The 23,291-nt window shown below is 51.7% G+C and overlaps 7 protein-coding genes across 7 annotated transcripts; 5 read left to right on the top strand and 2 right to left on the bottom strand.

Moving 5' to 3' along the window:
- Positions 1-1,562: 1,562 nt before the first annotated feature.
- VE01_09188 (uncharacterized protein) lies at positions 1,563-2,596 on the top strand (the record flags this gene model as incomplete). The annotated part of the gene is made up of 2 exons (XM_018278604.2): positions 1,563-1,867; positions 1,917-2,596. The coding sequence occupies exons 1-2, from the start codon at positions 1,723-1,725 to the stop codon at positions 2,594-2,596; spliced, it is 825 nt and encodes a 274-aa protein (XP_018126885.1). The 5' UTR covers positions 1,563-1,722.
- A 3-nt stretch (positions 2,597-2,599) lies between these two features.
- VE01_09187 (uncharacterized protein) lies at positions 2,600-4,592 on the bottom strand. The gene is made up of 3 exons (XM_018278603.2): positions 4,463-4,592; positions 3,010-4,402; positions 2,600-2,956 (listed from the first exon to the last, which is right to left on the bottom strand). Exons 1-3 carry the CDS (start codon positions 4,501-4,503, stop codon positions 2,696-2,698), a joined length of 1,695 nt encoding a protein of 564 aa, XP_018126878.1. The 5' UTR covers positions 4,504-4,592; the 3' UTR covers positions 2,600-2,695.
- A 266-nt stretch (positions 4,593-4,858) lies between these two features.
- Positions 4,859-6,455, top strand: VE01_09186 (uncharacterized protein). The gene is made up of 3 exons (XM_018278602.2): positions 4,859-5,115; positions 5,327-5,949; positions 6,043-6,455. The coding sequence occupies exons 1-3, from the start codon at positions 4,989-4,991 to the stop codon at positions 6,256-6,258; spliced, it is 966 nt and encodes a 321-aa protein (XP_018126879.1). The 5' UTR covers positions 4,859-4,988; the 3' UTR covers positions 6,259-6,455.
- Positions 6,456-7,029: 574 nt separating this feature from the next.
- Positions 7,030-8,649, top strand: VE01_09185 (uncharacterized protein; the record flags this gene model as incomplete). The annotated part of the gene is made up of 2 exons (XM_018278601.1): positions 7,030-7,376; positions 8,343-8,649. 2 exons carry the CDS (start codon positions 7,030-7,032, stop codon positions 8,647-8,649), a joined length of 654 nt encoding a protein of 217 aa, XP_018126880.1.
- An 824-nt stretch (positions 8,650-9,473) lies between these two features.
- Positions 9,474-10,360, top strand: VE01_09184 (uncharacterized protein; the record flags this gene model as incomplete). The annotated part of the gene is made up of 1 exon (XM_018278600.2): positions 9,474-10,360. One exon carries the CDS (start codon positions 9,474-9,476, stop codon positions 10,320-10,322), a length of 849 nt encoding a protein of 282 aa, XP_018126881.1. The 3' UTR covers positions 10,323-10,360.
- Positions 10,361-12,177: 1,817 nt separating this feature from the next.
- Positions 12,178-12,858, bottom strand: VE01_09183 (uncharacterized protein; the record flags this gene model as incomplete). The annotated part of the gene is made up of 2 exons (XM_018278599.1): positions 12,178-12,545; positions 12,639-12,858. 2 exons carry the CDS (start codon positions 12,856-12,858, stop codon positions 12,178-12,180), a joined length of 588 nt encoding a protein of 195 aa, XP_018126882.1.
- Positions 12,859-17,579: 4,721 nt separating this feature from the next.
- On the top strand, positions 17,580-22,185 carry VE01_09182 (uncharacterized protein; the record flags this gene model as incomplete). The annotated part of the gene is made up of 4 exons (XM_059464039.1): positions 17,580-20,014; positions 20,067-20,411; positions 20,463-21,807; positions 21,889-22,185. Coding segments are annotated over exons 1-4 (2,672 nt in total), but the record flags the coding sequence as incomplete, so codon positions are not given.
- Positions 22,186-23,291: the final 1,106 nt, after the last annotated feature.

Genomic DNA, 23,291 nt, shown 5'->3' with positions numbered 1-23,291 from the left:
ACTGACAGCGACAATCTGTGTCACCTATGGGATGGCTACTGGTCAAGTAGATTCAGCATCATCACACTATTAAATATGACAGCAGCGCCGATGATAAGTCGTAGTTGGCGCCAAGTATGAAGGATCCGAGCTAACTCTCTTGTATTGTGGAAAGTGATAATGTACATGTCTTCCATAAACACATATTATTTCCTGTGCAAATATATTTAATCCAGCACAAGTAGCTTAGTTCTATTTCGAAACAATAAAGCTGATGTAGTGTACATCAACTATATCTCTCTGACATAAGGCCTGCCTGCCGACAATGACCTTTAACACTTTGCTCCCTAATACTCGCAACATCAACGCACCATTCGAGAAAATTATTGAAACCTTAGCCCGGGTCTTCCTCATATGATTGCCAATTCCTCTTTATAGATCAGTGTGGGCTCCTTTCGTTCTGATAAACACAAGTCAATACTTACATTGTGCATTTCGTTTTGCTCTAAATAGTACCACATTTGCTCTGATCTTCTTTGGCACAGGAGGCACGGGGTCCATAATGGCAGCAACCTCTGTCTAAGGCACACTCATACACATCGAACCGGTCTTCAGGCTTAATATTACTTATTTGCGGACATCAACCACAGTATTGGAGTTGAATCCCTAGGCGGCTACATTCGCAACCGCTGGTGTAGTCGCATGCTGAATGCACCTTGTAGGCGCCGAGGGTGCCGAAAATCGCGAGAATAAAGAGAACAGAACGCATCGCTTGAGATTTGACTGGAAGTATAGCCTTTTGAAGAGGTTGTATTGGCGTTTTATGTTGGACGGCTGATTAGGTTGAATTAAAATGCAATAGACTGTTGTTGGCGTGCTGGGAGGCCAGGGGAGGTGGTGTGATAGACTGGATTTATATATTTTTTCATAATGTCTGAAAAGACTGACACATGCCAGCACATATATTGTATTCTAGCCTCAGCCTCAGCGTCTTTCTCTCTTTGCGATTATTTTGCTAATATACTAAGATTATTCGTTTGGGTGTCCAAATGTTTCCACGACAAGTACTTATTTCAATACGGAGGCATACAGCAAGTGAGGACGAATGTGCGAGAAGAGGTCGATACAGACTACAATAAAGTCAATCTCATAATTGAGAGTCTATTACTCGTTCTTAAAATTCGGCATTCTTTTTGGTTTCTTGTTCAGGACGACGAGGCGACGTTAATTTACAAACATATACCCCACATAGACACCTGGGCGGTCCCTTCTCCGCACCACCACGAAAGCTTGCCTCACCAACACATCTTAGTCGACATGAAAACAAAACAAACCCCAACTACGATCAAACGAGCAATCAGTCATCCAGGAGAAAAATTGACATGAAGTGGGCTCATTGTGACACAGTATTTCCCCTGGACCCAGTCCTACAGGGCGCCATGACAGCACGGCTCCGAGATCGGAAGCCACCTCGACCTCAGAGGGCGATTGATAACCAACATGTGCCAGCCAACTGAGCTTCCTATGTAGGTAAGACGGCAATACTGGGATGAAGAAGTGCATATAAAGCCTTATGTATTTCCCTCATCTGTTCATTATTTTACAATCTCATATTATTTTCCTCTGCCCATCAGACGGCTTGTCCTGTGATATCATACTTTAAGACCCATCTTATCATAACCTGATCATACAAATCCACTATCAATACACCCCCAACTCCCATCACATCCCTACTCAACCACAATGGCCACCAACGCCCCAGCAGCGGACAACTGGTCCTCCACCGCCTACCAAAACGCCGCCGCCTTCGTCCCCAAACTAGCCACCAAAGTAGTCCAATGGCTCGACATCCAACCAACCGACAAAGTCCTCGACATAGGCTGTGGTGGTGCGTCCCCTCTCCCTCCTAACTTTCCTCCCTCAACTAACTCCCCCAGATGGCATCCTCACCAACGACCTCGCCAAAACCCTCACCACCGGCACCCTCCACGGCATTGACTCCTCCGCCTCCATGATCAGCACTGCTACAGCCGCCGCCCCCGCAAACACAACCTACGCCGTTTTGGACGCACGCTCTCTCTCCTCCACTCCATCTCTTCAAACGGGGGCTTTCACAAAGGTCTTCTCTAACGCGGCGTTGCACTGGATTCTTCGCGATGAGGCATCGCGCGTAGACGTCTTCCGCGGTGCTCACGCCGCCCTCGCGCCGGGTGGAACCCTCGTGTTTGAGATGGGCGGACAGGGTAACGTGGCAGAGATGGAAGCTACGCTCCTTGCAGTTGTGGCGCGGAGAATTGGGATGAAGCGTGCACGTGAGGTTGATCCGTGGTTTTTCCCGGATGAGAGGTGGATGAGGAATGTACTGGGGGAAGTGGGGTTTGCAGTTGAGGATGTGGAGTTGGAGTATCGGCCGACGAAGTGTGAGGAGGGTGCTGGAGGTGGAGTGGAGGGGTGGGTGAGATTGATGGGGAAGTTGTTTTTGGATGCGGTAGCGGAGGGTGAGAGGGATGAGTGCGTGAAAGAGGTTGTGGAGGCGTTGGAGACGGTGGTGGGGTCTGCGGCTGGGGGGTACTATTTGGGGTATGTGAGGTTGAGGGTTAAGGCGAGGAAGATCTGAGCGGGGTTGTAGATTGTGATATTGATATATTTGGCTTCATTATGCTAATTGATACTATACGCCGGCCAACATGCTGTCAAAGGACCATTACAATACCACCTAGTCAAGCGCTAATAATTGGTACTTATCATCTCCCAGAGCGTCCTCGAGCCTTTCCATGGCTGCTAGGACCTTCTCCTCTTCCAATCTCCGGCCTACTACTTGCACGGCGACGGGGAGGCCGTGCATCGCATCGGCGTCGTAGTGCATATACGCGCCTCTTGCCACACCATTCAGCTTGCGCAGACTGAAACTTGCAGGCAGGGCATCAAGCGTCCGGTCAACGTGGGTGATCGGGACGATACCGGCGGTATAATCGATCTAAATAAAGAAGTCAGCTGTGTTCCTAACAGGGCAAATAATGACCTTCTTACCAAGTTCCACAAGAATGTGTAGCCGCAGCTCGAGCACGCATCCCCCATAGCATCATGCGGCACCGCAGGCGTCGCATTCGGCGGCGTAAGAATGAAATCAACCTTCGCCTCCTTCTCCCACCACTCATGCCAGCGCGCTTTGTACGCCTCGCGCCGCGCAACCAACTTCCATTGTTCGAACGCCGACTTCGGACCCCAGCCCTCCAGGATACCAGCCCACACAGGGTCACGACGCACGTACCTAACATATACCGCGTACAGCCACTTGATCGGCCGTGGGAGCCAGGCGTAGTAGCTCATTTGCGCTGCGCCACGGTCTACCCACTCGCCGGGACGACGGAAGGACTCGAATGTCTGGCAGCCGTCCGAGTTCAGCAGCTTTGAGGCGAGCTCCAGAGCTTCGTACATGTCTGGCATGCCGGAGAGCTCGGTGACTTCGTGGCCTTGGGCACGGAGTGCGTCGGCGGCTTTGTCTAGGGCGCGGACACAGGCTGGGGATGGGTCAATGACGCCGTCGGAGCGAAGGATCCCGACTTTGAGGACCTTCCGGTTCTTGATCTCCTCCGATATGTCTTTGCGCCATGGAATTGGATGGACTGAGTGATCGTATTTCCATGGCTTCATGCCAATAATCGACTCGGTAAAATACGACAGGTCACCCATTGTCCTGGTCATGGGGCTAAAGATACTGGGGACTCCTTCCTGGCCTGGCATCGACGTGTCGGCGCCTGCCTTTGGCCAGCGACCGATCGAGCAACGTAAACTGTAAATTCCCGAGAAGTGAGCGGGTGCGCGCACGCTTCCCGCTACATCGGAGCCGATACCGATCCTGCCACCGCCAAAGGCGAGTAGTGCACCTTCGCCACCCGTGGAACCTCCGGGCGAATACTTTGAGTTATGTGGGTTCGTGGTGCGGCCCCATACATCGTTGGCCGATTCGAAGCTCAGTAGGGTGATTGGGAGATTTGTCTTGACGTATGGTACAGCGCCAGCATCCTTCAGCAGGCGCACCAACGGGCCGTCAACCGTCTTCTTGTTTCCAACCTTGCTAGAGTAGCCAACCGTCGTGTCGAAGCCAGCGACGCCATTCGAGTCCTTCAAGCTCACGGGAATACCTGCCAGAGGCCCCTTGAAGTTTATAGAGCCATCGGCCAACCAGCCTTCACAGGCACCTATCATAATCTCTGTTAAGCAGTTGGTCTTCTCCTGCGCCTTCAGTGCCGCCTTTCCGTATGCGCGGAGCACATCTATGGGCTGGACGACTTCCTTCTGGACATCTTGGACGAGCTCCTCGACCGACTTATCTAGGACCTGGCGTTCCGAGGCAGTGAATGCACCATGATACTTTGTAAGTGCAGCGATCCTCTCGGTACGTTCGTTTTGTTTCAGTTTGCTATCATGCGGTGCTCATCAGCTACTTTCCCCGCACTCCAATAGAATTGGAGAAACGTACCAATCCCTGCGGTGCTGCAGATAGCCAGTTATAAACACCATATCGCAGGGATATTGATCAAAGGTATTTGGAAGGTACAAGTTAAAATTAGAAGAATAAGGAATGGTGGATTTTTTTGAGGGCCAAGGAGAGTAAATAGAAGAGTAAGTTAGAAATCGAGGGGTCCAGCCATTCTTATACTACCGCATTTCCCCAAAACTGATAGGTCCAGCCGAAGGTATGCGATAGCCAGAAGGCGCGTTTATCCTTATTGGGACTAGACCGCCGGTTCTGCTCCGTCGTTTTGGAGCCAAGAATGCGGGGTAGCTCCGCGGCCCAGGGTTTGCCTTATCGTTATCGTTGATGGCCTGACCATGGCTATACCACCATCATCATCATCATCAGCGTCAACATCAAACATACAAACATATACCTTTACATACAAACATATACCTTTACATATATAACATATATTCATATACTTTCTGTCTTTATTCTTTACTATTTCCTCACATATCCACAAAACACCACCCAGCCCAATAACACAATGGCGACCACCACAGACAACGACATCCTGTACTCCCGCGACGATCTTCTCATCTGCGCAACATGCGGCACCCAATACGGCACCTCTAATGCAGCTCTCCTAACAAGCTGTCGCATCTGCGATGATCGTAAGCTCCCTCCTTGCGCAAATCTCACCCTCCCCCACCTTCCACATCTCAAATACCAAATCTCAGATCTCACCCCATCATGCACTCTTCCGCCTCGATCGATCATGCATGAAGCCTCTCTCAGAGGTCACCGCATAGAACCCCTCCTACCCTACCCCTCTCAATTCCAACACTGCTTACGCTTGTTCTGACAACTGCTAACCCCTTTTAGCCCGCCAATACGTCCCCCCAACCGGTCAATCCTTCACCACCCTCCGTTCCCTCCGCCTCAACCACACCAGCTTCCTCTCCCCACACCCCACCGCCGCCTCCCTCTCCATAGTCCACTCCTCACCCCGCCTCGCCATTGGCCAACGCGCCCTCCTTGTCCACACACCCGCCGGCAACATCCTCTGGGACTGCATCACCCTCCTCACGCCCTCCCTCGTCAGCTCCATACGCGATCTGGGCGGTCTGGTCGGGATTGTGATTTCCCACCCCCATTTTTATAGCACCCATTTATTGTGGGCTGCGGTATTTAAATGCCCAGTTTATCTGGCTAGTGACGATAAGGAATGGCTTGTTGAAGAAGAGCCGAACCCGAAAGAGCCGGTGAGGAGGTTCATTGACGGGGAGGGTGGGGAATTGGAGATTCCTGGCAAAGATGGACGGGAAACGGGAGCAAAGGCTATAAAAGTAGGCGGCCATTTCCCCGGATCCATGGTCCTGCTGCACGACTCCCGACTCCTAGTGGGAGACACGATTATGCCTACCCCCTCCGGGGTTGGTGACTGGAGACCACACGAGAGACCGAAGGGGATGAATAGTTTTGCGTTTATGTGGAGTTATCCGAATGTATGTTATTTCTCTCCCCCCCTTCCCATTTCTCCCACTCTCACCTTCAAAAACTTGCGACTCGGGATATAAGTAAACTAACGACTCAAACAGATGATTCCCCTCCCCCCACGCGCACTCGCATCCATGTGGCGCGTTCTCTCGCGGTACAGCTTCACCGCCGTGCACGCCGGCTTCCCAGGCCTCGATATCGAGGACGATGATGTGAAGAAGAGGGTGTGGGAGAGTATGGGGATACAGGTTGGGGCCGAGGGGGGGGATGGTGGGGTGGCGTTTGCGGAAGCGTTTGGGTTGATGGCGCCGCTGTAGAGGTGGAATGGGAGGGTGGGGGATGAAAGAATAGCATGAAAGACTCCCAAGGTCGATTGGGTCTTGGAAGCTTTGAGGGGTTCTGAAAGAGGGAGGGCAGTTTTGATAGATTCGTACGTAGCGGTGGATCATCTGTTTGAAAAAGGATGTCCGAGAACAAGGGAATATCTACGCGAGTGCTAACAGTAATATCTGGACAGTGTCATAGTACAGTTTGCTATGTATCATAGCCTAAATATAGTCTCTTTCGTCCTTGACAGTTGCTTCCTCGTCAGTATCTACAAGTAAGCTCGTTTATACGGTATATTTAGCACAACCACGTCCTTTCAGTATCCGCACATAGGCTCTAACGAACAATATCATAAATACAGTACCCCTAACATAGAGCACAAAGCACAATATCTATTCATTCGTTTATTGTTCCCGAACTTTCATTCGCCATAGACAAAGCAATTATACATTAATCCAGAACAACAGCCATTGAATCCGCCCTGGACGGAGACCAATTCGTCCACAACAGATGAATGATTCAAACAAACACCCCCTCTATATTAAGTTTCATCTCATACCCGCACCAGAATAATTGTTATGGCCGCGTCTATATAAGACGACGTGAACCTCCCTCCCGTCTCTTCTCCTAACCAGACAGAAACACCAAAACACACCAAACCCCCTTTAGCAAACCCAAAAGAACACAAATACCACAGTCTCACCCACAAACCAACGCGACAATCTAAAAGGTAGGACCATCACCCCCCCTCTTTTTTCAAGATGCCGGCCCCATCCCTCCCCCCGGCCCCTCCCACACAACTAACCTCCCGTCCCAACTTCTCCGACCTCCCCATGGAGATCCAATTGATGATCTGGCAGTTCGCCGTCGCCTCCGACCCCGCGCCCGCCCTAATCCTCCGCTCCTACACTCTCAACCAGCAAACACAGATGCTGAGCGGGCGCGCCGACATCCCCCCGCTGCTGCATGTGTGCTATCTCTCGCGCCTGCTGGCAAGCCAACGCTGGACGCTGGTGTTTCCGTATGGAGTTACGGCAATATTGGAGAGTGAGTGGAAGGAGAAGGTCCGTAGAGAGTGGGGCGGGGCAGTGAAGTTTCAGGGGGACTGGTATGATGATAGTAGGTAGCTCTGTCTCTTAGAGGCTTGACGCGGTGGTCTTTAGTATATATATATTGGCATACTTGAGCGGCTGCGGCGGCGATATAGCAGGAGAGCGGCGATGGTGGTAGAACCAATAGTAGGGAAATAGTAGGTAGGTCATAACAAGCAGGTCTTTTATCAGCTTAAGACAGTGGTCTTCAATATATACTATATTCTAGCATCCCGCGGTATCTTGGATGCTACCGTCCCTATACCATGCTCGTGTATCCGCCCCCTTTTTTTTACTTTGAGCAGTGAGGGATGTGAGAAGTACACGAAGGACTACTAAGGCCGATTGTGTCTTAGAAATTTCAAGTTGTCTTCAAAGAGGGAAGGTCGTTTGGATAGATCCATATATGGATTATCTGCTTGACGACAAAGGAAGGATATCTAAGAATAATGCAATTTCCCAGTACTGTTTGCTACGTAATATCATGTATTTAGCACAGCCACCTCCCTTTAGCATATGCAACAATTAGCTCCTACGAACAGTATCATAAGTAGAATATCCTTTATACAAAGCACTCTGCACAAAGAATAATATCTATTCATTGGTCTATTGTTCTCGAATTCTCGTTCATCATGAATCCGCTCCGGACAAAGACGGCAGCTGCTGCACCCACAAACGACGAATCATTCGAACGAACAACCTTCTCTCGAGTTTCATCTCATATTCGCGTTAAAATAAACAGCTGATTAGGTCTATATAAGACCACTGGAACCTCCCTCCCACTCCTCTTCTAACCAGACAGAACCACCAAAACACACCTAAAGCCCTTCAGTAACCCCAAGAAGAACACCACACCACATTCTCACTTTACAAAACAGCGCAACAACCCAAAAGTAGGACACGATCAAGATTTCCCCCACCCCCTTTCCTTTTTTCAAGATGCCGGCCCCTTCCCCCCCCACACAACTAACCTCCTTCCCCAGTTTCCCCGATCTCCCCATCGAGATCCAAGCGATGATCTGGCAGCACGCCATCCATTCTGTCCCAGGCCGTGACTTCATCATCCGCTACTCCTCGATTCCCCAAGCTCTGCAGATAGGCCCAGCTCAAATGCGGTGGACCGAGATCATTTCTCCTACATGGACCACGATCCCGGCGCTCCTGCATACATGCCAGCTCTCGCGGCTGCTGGCGCAGGACCGATGGACGCTAGACATGCCTAGTGATCCGGAGGATGGGAGGATGGTGTTTGTTGATTCGAAGACGAATTGGGTTGACTATTTGGGGTAGATGTTGTCGGTGGTATCATGATAGTATGTATTACTATACTGAAGTGGCTACGGCGGCGAGACAGCAGGAGAATAGCAGTGGCAGTAGAATCAGTGGTAGAAAATAATAGGTAGGTCATCTCATTTGCTTAGTCTGGTCTCTTTACACTATATATATATATATATTAGCATCCTGTAGCGGCTGAGGTTCCGTGTGAATTTCAGATACTATATCTCTATCCCATGCTCGTGTATTCGTTCTCTTTCTTACTTTGAGCTGTGCCTCCACTGACTTTGGCGGTGGGGATGACGCGTGTTTGGATGGGAAGATGAGTAATGGGAGAATAATGGTGGGGGTTAACAGGAGGGTAAAAACGGAGGGAGAGGAGAGGTGTACTGAATAATTTGATATAGTCCGATATATTTCAGCACATACATACACATGCCCATACTTCCCCCTACTCCAAACAGACATAGCATATACAACACATCAATCACAACCTCTTTGCCTACGTTTAGTATCTTTGTATAATAACCTTCATGGAAAACCCAAAGCATGAGACTGAGCCGACTGTTCTGCGCCCTTGTTGTTTGCCATAAACTTAACAACCGCAGATAAAACCAGAAGGGCGCAGAGTGCACCCGTTCTACCCATTCAAGACAAAGACAGGGTAAACCTGGCACAACGACTAATAATTCCAAAAGAATCCTTTCTTTAATTCCATCCTATATTCTACCAGAACAAGCAAGTGAACGAGCATATATAAAACGTATTAACCCCTGCTAGCCCCTTCCCCAACCACCAACACAGAAACCACCCACATCCCCCAGAAGAACACTGCCAACATGCCGAAGCCAAAGAAGACCCCGGCAATCCACAAGAAAAAGATCAAACAGCTAAAAGCCCGTCTCCGCACAGCAATAATAAAGATCCGCAAGCTAAAGCGAAGGAACTGCGCACTCCAGCGCATCAGACCTCCTCCCCGGACCTTCAGATACTACCCCCGAATCATCAGGATCCTTGACGTCAAGACCGTCCACCGCTTCTCCCGCCGCCCTCTCGAGATCCGACTTAAATCTCATCCCCGTCCTCTCACCCTCAACCCCCTGAACCCTCTCCCCCTCGACCACTTCTCCAACATCCACTTCCAGATCCGGCTGAAATCTCGTCCGCCCCCGCAGATCACGAAGCCGCCGGAACTGACAGAATTCCACTACTTCCCCTACCTCCCCTTCGAGATCCGCGTCCCGGTCTGGAAGTTGGCCGTCGACACTGCGCCGGACCGACGCGTAATCCTGCGCGTCGACCCTCCAGAATATAGCGAACCAAACAGGCCAAATGCACTCCCCTGGGCTCAAATCAGTTCATCGGCCCGGATACCTGCGTTGCTGCACACATGCCATCTCTCTCGTCATCAGGCGCGGGAGCGATGGGAACTCTCTATGGCGGTGTACCCAGAGCATGTGAGGAGGGTTTATATCGATGTAGCGACGGATTCGATTTTTTTTCCTAGCTTGACTTTGTTATGGCTATGGCAAGAGAGGGGGGACCAGAGGGAGGTTTTGAGGATTGCGGCGGAGTCGAAAGTGTTTGTGTTGTGTGAGGGGAAAATATCAAGGAGGTGTTATACTGGTAGTATTATTGACTTGGAGGAGTTCAACCCTGCGTCCAACGATGATGGAAATTATTACTGAGGCATTATGCCGGGATACGAGAGCTAAGGCTTGGGCATGACAAATAGGAGATATTTATTTGGAGAGGAGGTTTATGGGATATGCCCCAAGGCAATTCGTTCGGGCATAGGGGATAGAGAATAGATGTAGTCCCAAGTCACCAGTGAACAGCAAATGATCAGTTGAGAAAGCTCGGGACATAGGCATCCCCTGAATTGAACTTCGTTCTGATCTGGGAAAAAATTGAGAAATGTAGTGAAAAAGATTCGAGATATAACATTCTGGATTGACAAAAGAATTGAACCCACAGGGAGAGATCATCAAAGCAAAGCTTCTGGATTAAGAAAAGAAAATTGAGAGAGTTACTGAAGTGAAACACGAAGTAAACTCTAGCAGCCACAAGTGAATCTCGAGAAAATAGTTCAAGAACTCCCAGACACAATGCCTAAACCGAGCTGCTGTATTGAAAATAAAATAGAGAGACCACACATACTTTTGCCATTGCAAGCCAAAACACCCCACTAGACAAAGCACCTCTCCCAAATTGAACAAGCAGCGAAGGTAACAAGAGTAGATATCAACCCCAAAAAACTCACAAACCCAAACCTTCTCAGGGGCAAAATAACCACCATCTCAAACCCTTCACCCTCCATCCTCACCGGATGCCGCGGACATATCCGACGGACATATCCCACGCCCAATTCTCCGCGAACCGTGCACGACACGGCCACGCAAAGCACACACCTACCTTGCCATGTGGCGCCTGTATAACACCTCTGCTATACACCCACCACCCGGCCCGGACGGGACGGACGGACATCAGTCGTCCGCGCGCGGCGTTTGTGCGTAGCGAGTGCATGGTACCAGTGTCATTGCCCCTTTTCACTTGTAGGAGGAATTACTCCACCTCATCTCAACACCAGCGCAGTGGGCTGTCACCCCACGTGGCCCGAAACGTGATACTTGAAACACCAAATCTCTGGAATTCCCCCCTAAGATGGGGCTGGTGGTGGGACTCCCCTGCGCGGATCCTGCACTGCGAGATAGAAGAGGTGCGAAAGGGGATGGTGGTATCACCTATCCCCGCGGACTTACCTACGCCAAGTGTGTGGATGTGCATATAACTCTCTGTCTCTGACATCCTAACCGCCCACCCGCCCGCGCGAGCCGCGCGATCCGCCTCCCCATCCATCCCACCTCGCCCACTCCATCCCTGCACCCGCAACGCAAGAGAGAAAAAATCTTATAAAATTCGGAAGAAGGCCCGATGACCAGAAATGCCGCGCCCATGAGTGGCCATATCCCTGGTCCGCTGCGCGGCTGGGCAGCGGTCCTGCCAAGACGGGTAATTGGCAAAAAGGTTATTGCATGTTTGTTGGAGGCTTGGTATTTTAGGTGTATCATTTTTTTGGGATAATTATGCACCGTAGTGGTGTGGTGTGCTGTGTGCATGTATGTATGTAGGGTATCTATCTATAGTTCGCGTGCCTGTGGTGCTGTGGAAGACGGGGTTGTGTATGCTGGTGGTGACTGCTTGACGTCCAGAACGGGATGTCAGCTTACGGCTTGCGGTTGCTGTTACGTAGATCCATGCCCAGTTTTTGATCCTTCCTTGGCGACACGAGGTCATATAGGTAGATCGGCTCACTCAGCTTAACCTCATCCGCCGAATGCGGCGCTGATGCACTGCGGTATGCCCTTTTACACCGGTGAGCGCCGTACCTCCCGTAGAGAGTACGGCATCGTCAATCCCACTCTCTCTCTTCCCCATCCCCAGATTCTCACCACCCTTGGCTTCCCCGTGCAGTACCACTGCATCCCGCACCTCCACCAGCAATCCTTCCTCCTTCCTCCTCCCATCCTAATTTAACCCTCCCTATGCACAAGTCTCCAGCATCGTCATCAAAACCTTCAAAAGCGTCGCATTCTCCAATGCAGCCGCCACCCGCTCCTTATCCGCCAATTGCTTATTCACCTGCTCATCCTGACTATGCGTGCCCGGCTTAATTCTAACATCGACTCTGTAACGCGGCGGTAAGGCTTGCTCGAGGCGCACTCGGACCCCGAGACCGATGACGGTGGCGAGGGAGCAGTGTGTGATGGTGGGGGTGATGAGGACGGTGACTGTGACGAGTTCGGTGGGGGTGGGGGAGGAGGGGGTGATGAAGACGTCGGCGAGGTTGACGACGGCGAGGGAGCCGAGGGAGAGGGGGTGTTCGGGGTCGGAGATGGTGGAGATGAGGTCTGGGGGGGTGTTAGTTGAGGCTCATCTATCAGGTGGTGGATATGTAAGGTGAGGCGGATTGGAGAAGGCGGGGAAGGGGGTTATGGACGAACCGTAGATTTCCTGTTCATCTATAGGTTCCTCAGCCAGCTCCTCTTCGGCGTCAGAGAGCGGCTCTTCGCCATCGAGGTAGATCTGCAGGGCTGGATTGGGGGTAGGCGCGAGAAGGGAGAGGATGCTGTGGTCGTCCTTGGTCAGGGTCTTTGGCTTACCCCGCCGTGTGGGCAGCTCGTCGACGTTGATGATTGTGGGGTTTGCGTTTTCGATTGCCATTATTGCGGTTGTTTGTCCGATTAAGACGATAGTGGGCTTAAGAAGAATGGAGGTAGGTTGGTGTAATGGTTTCCCAATAGACTCAAGACTCGCCGCTGCAGATACGCCGATATCGATGGTCCAACCCTTCAACGCCGATTTCTAATCGATAAGCGAAACCACACACCCCGCGCTAAACCACCCATCGGGTGGAAATAAGGTTCACAACCAACGTCACGTGGGTCCCAAGTTGTGATGTGCTGCAACCCAAGCACCAACAAACCAACAATTCCCAAGAAAGTAAAGTTTCCAGGCCCCCAAAGTTTATGACCTTGTACCACCAACAAGAAACCAACAAACCAACAACAACCCAGACGTTTGGCGGGTGTTGCCCCCGATTTAGGCATCCTGTCCGCATCGAGAGGCTAACCGCGAAAGAGGGTGCCATCCCGACGGTGCAAGCCCTGCAGATATGCAAGATCGTAAGGCTTGATCGGTGTGTTACTGCCGTGGCGCGGTGCCGAAGCTGACAACTAAACGATGACACTGAAACGAACCGAAACGAAACGAAACGGATGAACGACACTCATCTGCTAATGTGGCCGTTTGGCACCCCTAAGATCAACGGCGGCGGTCAACGGTCTCTGTCTGAGAAGCGCTTTCCCCCTCTCCCCCTTCTTCTTATCGGAGCAGCGGATCTCGGTTGCGCCTATCTCTTTGGGGAGGACGATGAGGCTTAGGTAGCTGATCTTCCTCTCTTTGTTGGAGTGCTACTGCTACGGAGTACACTACTACGGCTTCGTAACTACTTGATCTCACTGAACTCTATCTGCCGGCTACTGTTACTGGACTGGATAGGGACGGCATGTCTCACACCCCGCATTGTTTACTGTTTGCAGGGACATGAGGATCTACAGCCTCATCAACCCACCATGGAGGCAGTGCGGTATAGTGCGATGGGGCTTCGGGCTCGATGTGTATGTGGTAACGTGAATCGCGTGCTGAGCGGTATAGTGGTGGATTGTCATTGTCTAGCCGGGTATCTCCCAAGGCCACTGAAGGGGCGCATGTGACGGACTAACTCAGGACTAAGGCTTGATAGACTTCATAGTTAAGCACTCTGTACTTCCTAGGGGGATGCTCTATCGGGTACTACTGATTTGACTGTTGTAGATTAGTAGTTAGCTGGGCCATCGACAGCCCTCTTTTGCCACTCTTTGCGAGCAGTCAGTTCTTGTTCAGGCCGCCATGGCATGACCACGACAGCCAGCCACACACGTCCATTGGCTAGGTCTCGCCCTGCCCTCTGCCCCTACAGTACCATGTCTCTCATCTCAGGTGCCCATCTTCCCATCATCGTCCCATTATTATCTCCATGAAAGGGGGAAAAGAGGGAAAAGGAAGGGAATAGAGCGGAGATGCCGCTTCACAATCTGGGCCCAAGGAGCAGCAGTAGCAACAGCAGCGCGGAGATGCGGAATTAGGAGGATTGGGAGACATGTCAAATCCACTGCTGTGGTACTACCAACAACAGCGCAAGGCTGGTGTGAGACGCTGCCCACCCCGTGACTGGTGATGGTTTTCAGCCAAATGACATGCTGGAGGACGAATCCGTATGTCGCCGCATCGAAACATCATACTACCGATTTCCTGTGCTTGCCTTGCTTATGCAGCAGCAGCCTCATCTCATAATCCCCATCCGCACAAAATTTTAAAATTGTGCAAAAGTCCATGCAAGCTTACAGCATAAGCCCGCCCGCCGCCGCCGCGCCAAATTCAACCCCCATCCAATCCATCCCAATTCTGAATTTATGCTCATTCCGGAAGTGGGAACCGCACCCCCGGTCAAGTGGTGTGTGTGTGGTGTGGTTGTTTCCTTTCGGGTAACAGGGCGTCAGTCAGTCAGTCAGACATGCGAAAGCCCCCTCCCCTCTCGTCTCGCTCATCTCTGTCTCTTCCTCCTCCTTCTTTCGATCGCGCATGGGTGGGCCTCGGTGATTTGCTGACGCAGATTAGGGCCGCGGGAAAGTGCATGTGATAAGCGACGAAACCATGCGGTCTGCTGTCTGTGGGGGGGAGATGGCAAGTGGGAGTGGGAAGTGAGTGAGCGAGACAGGTGTCTTGTCCCTGTTCCAGAGCCATGATTATTGATGGTGCAGGCTGGATGTGAAAGGAGTGGATGGGAAGCAAGAGAGACACGAATGTGATGGGTGGTGGGTGGTGTCATATCTGACGGTGGCGTTTTCCGATGGCGCTGATGAATTATAACGTTTATGGGGAATTTATTGGATGGGTGTGAGATATCTTGGTAAAGTACAGTCGTGGTTCTTGTACTGTTACTGGAAGTACTGTTTTGACTTCTTCTTCGCCTTCTCTCTCTCCCTTCTAACCTCTGTTACGGTAGTTGATGAAGGCGGGAAACAATCACCCACTCAGTCACCTTTCCTTTACTGTGCCCCTCCCCAGTTTAAGTGGCGCTGTGGGTAGGCTGGTGGGACTTGTACTCTATTGGGGCGATCAGTCACGACGATAGCGTGTGGCCGCCCACGACTCTCCCACGTCTTCCCACGTCTTTTCTTTACGACACACGCCATCCTCTGGAGTCCCCATAGGATACATACAAACAGCCCAGTAGTACATAATCTCAGTACTACATGGTACATCCCACACCACAGCATCGTGCTCTGGGATGTTTCTCAGCACCCCCCGCATATGCCATCCCCAGGTTGTGATTGGCGGGGGAGTAACTCGTGGGGCTCTTTTTGTGTTTCAGTCTGTTCCCCGTTTTGGAGGGAGTTGTACCCCTTTGTAGCCCCCTTGTACCTGGCTGGGTGGTGGTGGGGTTTGCTTTTGGCGTTCGACTCTGCTACTAGGGGGGATTAGGGAATTGAGGGATTGAGGGGTACAAGGGAATGAAGGCGGATTGGCTGGGGAGGGGAGGTACCGATTTTACTCGACTCGACTTACTCTCAGATTTTGATGTTTGGGTTGCCACGATGGGACGTTTTAACGCAAGTAATTGCTGCATTTTTCTATCATCAAGGTACGTACGGACGGGGATGATATTTTAGTCGCATACTATATATACATAACCCTTACTACTGCAAGCTAACTACCCTATACGAATCACAAAAAAATCATTTTCTAATCTCACCAGGGCGGAAATCCAGATCGCATTTCGCGAAAGTGAAACAAGAGGCTAGGCTCCACGGAGCCCAGACAGTGGGATGGCCCAGACACAGCCAAGAGTTTGGGGAGATGGGGCCAAGACTTGGTGGGTTGGGCGGGATGTTTTTGCCATGTTGTATCACACATCATGGTACAGGAGAGATGCAGTAGATAGGAGAGGTATTACTATAATTACTATAGTTTGTGCAGGAGAGGTTGAAGCAGTATGAGACGAAAGTGGAAGAAGGGACAGGAGACGATCCATGGATGTTAAGGAGTGTTAGGAGTGTTAGGAGTGTTAGAAGTATAGTTGGTCGTACATACGCATCTCACCCGCATCAAAACTCAACTCGTAACTTGCGATCGCATGTATGTATGGATGGTACGGTCGTCCTTGCCTTGACAGACTTTACTTTACTTTCAAGCATAGCACACCAAGACTGGCTGGGGCATTGCTTGTACTGCACAGTACTGACTACTGTACCAATCGACTGCCTTATGAGGGGGGTTCTGTGCTTATTTTGCTCGTGGTCTACGCCCGATGACTATGGTACTGTGTACTCTTCTCTAACTCTGCATTAAACTGACAGACTGACAGACGCCTGACTAACAGACCGGTTGGGATGTCTGACTTGATCTGACTGTTTCCTGTCCCTGTCGTACTGTTAAAATCGTGGCTCCTCCGTGCTAATGCCACACACAATGTCTTGAATAGTCACTGTGGCACGAGTAAGGTAGGGAGGGGCATGGGGTGGCTATATGCATAACATGCTATAGTGTACATGCTAAGGGAGAGAGAGAGTCGACATAAACCTGCCACTTACTCTATCCGCCATCTATCCTGGTGTGTATGTACCCTCACTGCGTATGTCCACTATTCGGTACTTTGATTGATGCATCGAGGCTGCTGCAATGTGCTGCAACTGGACGTCATCTTCGTGTACTGATGGCTGGATAGGTTAGGAGGGGTACTTAGGTATAACTTGCTCTTAGATGCATAACTGCGGCTTTTATCCAGGATCACGACTACCATGCCCATGACTTGACTGCTCTCTGCTCCTCTACTACTCTACTACTCTAATTACTGTACATAGGCTACAACGTTCTAACCTTTCGTACTGAATACCGCCGCAGTGCCGAAGTGGGGCCTTAAATCGCTCTTTCCATCATCCCTCATCGCTCATCATTCTTCAACAGAATGACTAGAGTAGAGCCAGATGGAACTAAGAACACCGGCTGGCACCTTTCCCTCTCCTGTCTAGAGGCGAAGAATGAACCAGCGGCGCCGATGAACCAGAGCCAGAGACCAGCCATAAGGATAGATAGTGCTACTACTACTTACTTACTACTGCTACAATACTACCTACACTACCATACTACCGTCCGTATAGTGCTATATGCAAGCTATACTAGACCACACCTATTACTAGAGTAGACCAGGCTGGCAAATCAATCCTAGACCGGTCTGACTAGAGGAGGCGTTGCTGCTCTTCCCGCTTCTAGCCTCGTGTCTGCCTCTCCCACACTCCTACACGACCATAACCCCCATCTCTATCCTGGATTTACAGTCTTCTACCCTTACTCTTACTACCCTACTACTTTACTACCCTACTACTTTACTACCCTACGACCCTATTATACCCTACTTTTGCTGCCTTACTACTACTGTTTTACCACTACTATAACCACTACTATGACCACTACTACACCTACTACTACACCACTACTATCCCACTACTACACCACTACTCTACTCTAACTCTACCCTCCTCTACCCCCCTCCCTCCTCCTCCTCCCTCTACCTCACTCCTCCCCCACATCCTCTCTTTCCCAATCAATTGATCCTTTGTACTCAACGGTACTCATCTCAGAATCCCTCAATCCCTCAATCCCTCACCTACCACCACCCATAACCACCCACAACAACCACCCACCACCCACCACACTCTCCACCCACCATCCCGGCCGCCCCTCACTCCCCCTTGACAATACTCCCCCACGGTGATATCGATCCTCCCCTCCAACCGTCTTTGATCCAGAAAGAAGGGAGAGAAGAGTGCCACACTCGCCCAATATTACCACTACCAGCCCGCACTCACGCCCTGATCCTCTCTCCTTGCCTCCCTGAGGCCCCGAGATTAAGGTCGACCCGTCTCATTCTGCGCGTGAGGACCCTGAGGACGCCCTCCTTGCTTAGGACGGGATCTCCTTGGAGACACAAGAGACGGGATACAGACTCGCACAGACGAAGCTGCCAGGCAGAACAAGCCAACTCCAAGACGAGAGAGAGAACGACGAGAGGAAAACCATATTCTTCCATTCGCTGGTAAAGGGAATCAGCTCATACATAGCCATTGAAAAAAACAATAGTACTACTGTACGAAGAGTACCAGTATAAGTACATGTGAAATATACATCGGCCGCAAATCTGCCTACCGCAACTTTCCGTCCACCCGCCATCGAAACCCCGAGTATCTCGCAAAGCCCAAAATCCGAACCTCTTGATTACTCTTACTCAATAACTACCCTTCACTCAACCACAATCAATCGCCAGCTTTTAATTCGACCACAGAGGGCATGTATGAGCATCGTGTCCCACGAGTCCCACCAAGTCAGAGCTGTTAAGAGCGGGTTCCGCGCAAGCTAGCCCCGTCAATCACTCTCCAGGCCCCCTGCTACAACTTCGCGAACAAGGAAAATCCACCACCTGCCTCGCGCCCACCGAATCGACTCCTTCCTGCGGCCCACCGACAAACAACTCGACGTCTGACATACCCGGCACGATCCTAGGCGGCGACCTGCGTGGAACGGCCACCTCCTTGCGCTGTCCTGCCTCGGAGCGACACTCCTCGAAACACATCCCACACACCCACCACCACCACCACCACCGCACGCGTTCCTGTGCTGTGGGCGAGCCTCGGTGCCACCGTCTTGTTCATGATAGACTCGCTTGTTGACGACGGCGCTCTCTTCCTCGACGGCAGCGACACCTTCCAGACGCCGCTGGATCCCTACCATACTGCCTACTCGTCCTCGCCGCCGGTGCTCCAACCCCGCTCGATGTCGGGCGACCCAGCGGGCGTGCGACGCCTGCTTCCTCAGAGCTCGCAGCCGCAGACCTTTACCTTTGCGCCGAACAACTTTGCTCCGCGCGAGGCGCAGAAGAGTAAGCCGCCGAGAAGATGGGCACTTGGCCGACGACGAGCGAATTGCTAACGGTATCAAGTAGATTATGTGTTCGTGGACGAACACAATCGCCATAAGCGGCTGAAGGGTTAGTTCTGAATCATTGGTGGCTGTTTTTGGACCGGGAACTTGTTACTGATGTATGTCGTGCCAGTGATGCGAGCCTGCGAAGGATGCCGACGACGCAAGATCAAGTGCGATGCCGCTACGACGAACACCTGGCCCTGCTCGGCCTGTATACGCCTCAAGCTGCACTGCATCCCGCCGACGGCCAACTATGACGGCGGCCAGAGCCACGGCTTCGAGCCCGAGAAGGGAGAGTATGAGAGCGGCAGCGGCGACGAGGATTACACCTCGTTGGAGCAGCATATGCAGGCGATAGATAAGAATGGACAGCCGCAGGGATATGTGCAGCAGATCTCATATTCGACTCAGAATAATGGTTATCAGCAGCCAATGGCTTATCCCCAGCAAACCTCGAGTCAGCAGCAGCAGATGCAATATGCCGCTGTGATGAACCCGCCGGCCCTTATGGACAACAATTACCCCCCGCAGCCTTCTTTTACGTCTATGCCGGCGGCAATCCAGCAGCAGCCGTTACAGCAGCCTTTGCAGCAGCAGTTGCAGCAGCCGCTGCAACAACCTATGCAGCAACCTATGCAGCAGAATATACACCAACCTCTGCAACACCAACCTCAACGGCAGATGTCACAATCGCAGCTGTCGCAAACCCACTCACCGGAAATGTACCAGACTGATCCGTACGGCACGCAAGACCTTGCGGAGTATCTAGGAGCTCTAAAGATGGATGAATCGGGGACTGGTTAGTTTGGTTAGTTCTTTTGGGATAGGAAGGGCGCTAACCATGATGACAGCACCGTACCTGAGTAACAGGAAAAAGGAGTCCGCGGCGGTTGAGGAGGCTGTGTTTGAGGATTCTGATAATTTCGCTATTACACAAATAATCGCAGGGCCAGGTTCGAAGATACGGATACCCCCTGAGCTAATGCCGGACGAGGAAACGGCGTTGCGCTACTTCGATGTTTACTTCAACAACATACACCCTTACGTTCCGGTGCTGAACAAGACATTGTTTTACCAGCAGTGGCATGGTGATAGGGAAGCTATCTCGCCGCTAATTCTAGAGGCTATGTTTGCGCATGCGGGGAAACTTGAGGATGAGCCATCGCAGGGGCAACAATGGCTCGCCTTAGCTACCCGTGAGTTTTGCCGTCCCGTGAAGAGTTCAAAAATTATGCTAACGATCACAGGGCATGCTACTTCATTTATGGATGACCCCCGATTAAGTACGCTACAGGCCATGCTTATCATATTAAAGGCAAGAGAAGCCGTACCCAAACGAGGCTACTACTACCGGTCGTGGATGACAGTTGTGCAATGCGTCACTATGGCGCGGGATATGGGACTTGATGAACATTACGAGGATCACAAGGCAGGGAGGCCGTGTGGGAATACTAACATTGACTGTGCTATTAAGACACGAATATGGCTTGTCATCTTCGTTGTCGAGCTGATGGTTGGCTCGCCTCAGGGCAGGACGCACCTGCTTTCCGTGGATGCGGATACCGTCGACTTTAGCATCCCCAAACCGATGCCAGGGGTGGACGACTCAGACTACCACATCCAACGGCAGTTCACGTACTTTGCGCGATGCGTCGGGCATATAAGGAACGTGGCCGTCGTGTACAGCAAGCTGAAGAAGAAAAAGGTGGAGGTGGGCATGGACCCGAAGTTCCTGCAGCTCAACCCCTCATTCGACAAATGGATGGCCGAACTCCCGCAAGATCTCCAGGTCACCTTCCCCCCCGACGGATCCCCGCCATGGCTCCCAACCCATGCTCTAGGGAACATACACATACAATTCTGCCTCGGCGTAGTCATGTTGCATCGCCCGCAACTAGCGAGTCTCGACCCCAGCAACCCTGACGGAAAATGGAAGCGCCACATGCTGATCGCCTACACGAACGCCAAACTGCTCTGTCGTCTCCAGGAAGCAGTCCTGGATACCTTCGGCATGAATGGACTCCTCTGCATGGTGCGCGGCGTCAACTACGTCGTCTATAGTATCCTCACCTGCACCGTTCTCCACCTCGTCGCGCTCACATCCCCGGACCCGGACCTTAATATGGACGCCCGCGAGTACTTCACCCGCCACATGCAACTCCTCGAGCGCTGCACAACCGCTTGCCCCATGCCAGATATGCAGCAGCAAATCGACGCCCTCCGCGAGGCCTTCTCAGCAGACACACGCAAGCCATTCGATCTCAAGCCCAGCTTCCCCTACGGCAGCCCTACCTCGAGCAACCAAAGCTCGCCCCCTACCTTACAATACCAGCAATCCACCCTATCACCGACATCCTCGGTCGACCACCCGCATCAGAGCCTGAACCAGCATGCGAGCCAGCACCATGTCACGTACACCAGTCCGCCGGAGCAGAGCCCAGTGTCGGCGGGGGGCATGACGAAGGTGGAGAGCGCGGGGGCGGTGGGGTTAGTTATGATGGCGGGCGGGAGGATGGCGGAGCAGCAGCAGGGGATGCAGACGGCGATGTCGATGCCGGATCCGTCGGCGTGGAATCCGGCGAGGATTTTTGAGTGCGTACCCCCTTTCCCCTTTCTTTTTCCTCTTTTTCACTTTTTGTCGGCTGTGAAAATAACTTGCTAATGCAACTACAGCCAATGGAACACCACCTTCGAAACTCCCTCCGCGGCATCCATGTCCGTCGGTCCACCGCAACAGAATACGATACGCCATATGTCTAACGCTGGCGGGGAACTGAGCGCCATGCCAGATATGTTGGGTACGTCGTCGTTGATTCCGCTGCCGCCGATGGGATCAGCGGCCGCGGCGCAGCAGCATCTCCTCGCGCAACAGCAGTTTGTGGCGCCACCGACGACGACGTTTGTCAGCCCGAGTATGTGGCAGGAGAGCGTGGCGAGTGTGTATGAGGGGGGTCTGAAGAGGGGGTGGGGGTATGATGGGGGAATGGAGGGGGGAAAGAGAAGGTAGTTGTTGATGCTTTTACCGCTTGTGGGTGGGTAGACGACGATTATCTAGTTTTTAGTTGGGGGGGGGAGGGGGAAAGGGGATTTGTATATATTCTGGACGGGGTATGGCGACGGTTACAGAGGGCTAAGAAGGATACAACACTGGCTTGGAATCGGGTTGGGGGCTGGGTGGTATGCAATGGGTTTAGAGATGAAGTTGAGAGGATACGACCGTGATGAGCTGGGATGGAAGCGGGATCACCTTTACGACGGGGCAACAAACAACACGAGGGATGAGAGATGCACGAGGGATACCAGAGACGGAACGAACGAACTTGGATTTTGGGTTCAACCAACTAACTACTCTCAACGATCTAATCAATTCGACAACACACCAAACGAATGGGGCGGGGGGACATTTTTTTATACAGATTTTTCACGGACGGGATATATATACCAGCCTATTTAATGCGGGGGGGAGGAGGGGCAAAAAAGCTTGGGGCAGGGGGGAGGGGAGGCGGGGGTGGGTTTTTGGATTTGTGGGGAGATGGATGTGTTTATGGGAGAGATATAATGGACTGGCTGGATAGATAGGGCAAGGGGTGGGAGGGTTGTATATAGGTGAATGGTGAATGGGATGGGATGGAGAGACGGGAGAGAGAAGGAGGGTGTGGGGGAATGGAAGGGGGAATGGGTTGGGGAAGTGGCCATTATCTTATCTAGCTCTGCTGTGCGCGCGGAGGGGGGAATATCATGTATTTTCTCCAACTTTTGATGCAGCCCCGGAGGGTAGGATATATTGTGTGATGGCTGTTCGGATGTGCGTTCGGATGTGCGTGTGCGGATGTGCTGAGCAACCCAAATCGAATCTAAAACGATATATGAAAGCATTCACGCTGGAGAAATGATAACGTATTTCCCGTACGAGTGGCCCACCCGAACGAGTGGCCCACCAAAACACCAAAACGCGTCAATGTGACTATAGTCAACAATGCCACGACCAACACAAGCCAAATCCTCTAATCAAGAGGATAGAATACTATTAGCTATGCAAGCAATTAAACAAGGCCAGTTTCAAAGTGTCCGAGTAG

Source organism: Pseudogymnoascus verrucosus (genome assembly GCF_001662655.1).
Source record: "Pseudogymnoascus verrucosus strain UAMH 10579 unplaced genomic scaffold scaffold_52, whole genome shotgun sequence".
Classification (NCBI taxonomy): Eukaryota; Fungi; Ascomycota; class Leotiomycetes; order Thelebolales; family Thelebolaceae; genus Pseudogymnoascus; species Pseudogymnoascus verrucosus.
This window is presented reverse-complemented; position numbering and strand designations above follow the sequence as displayed.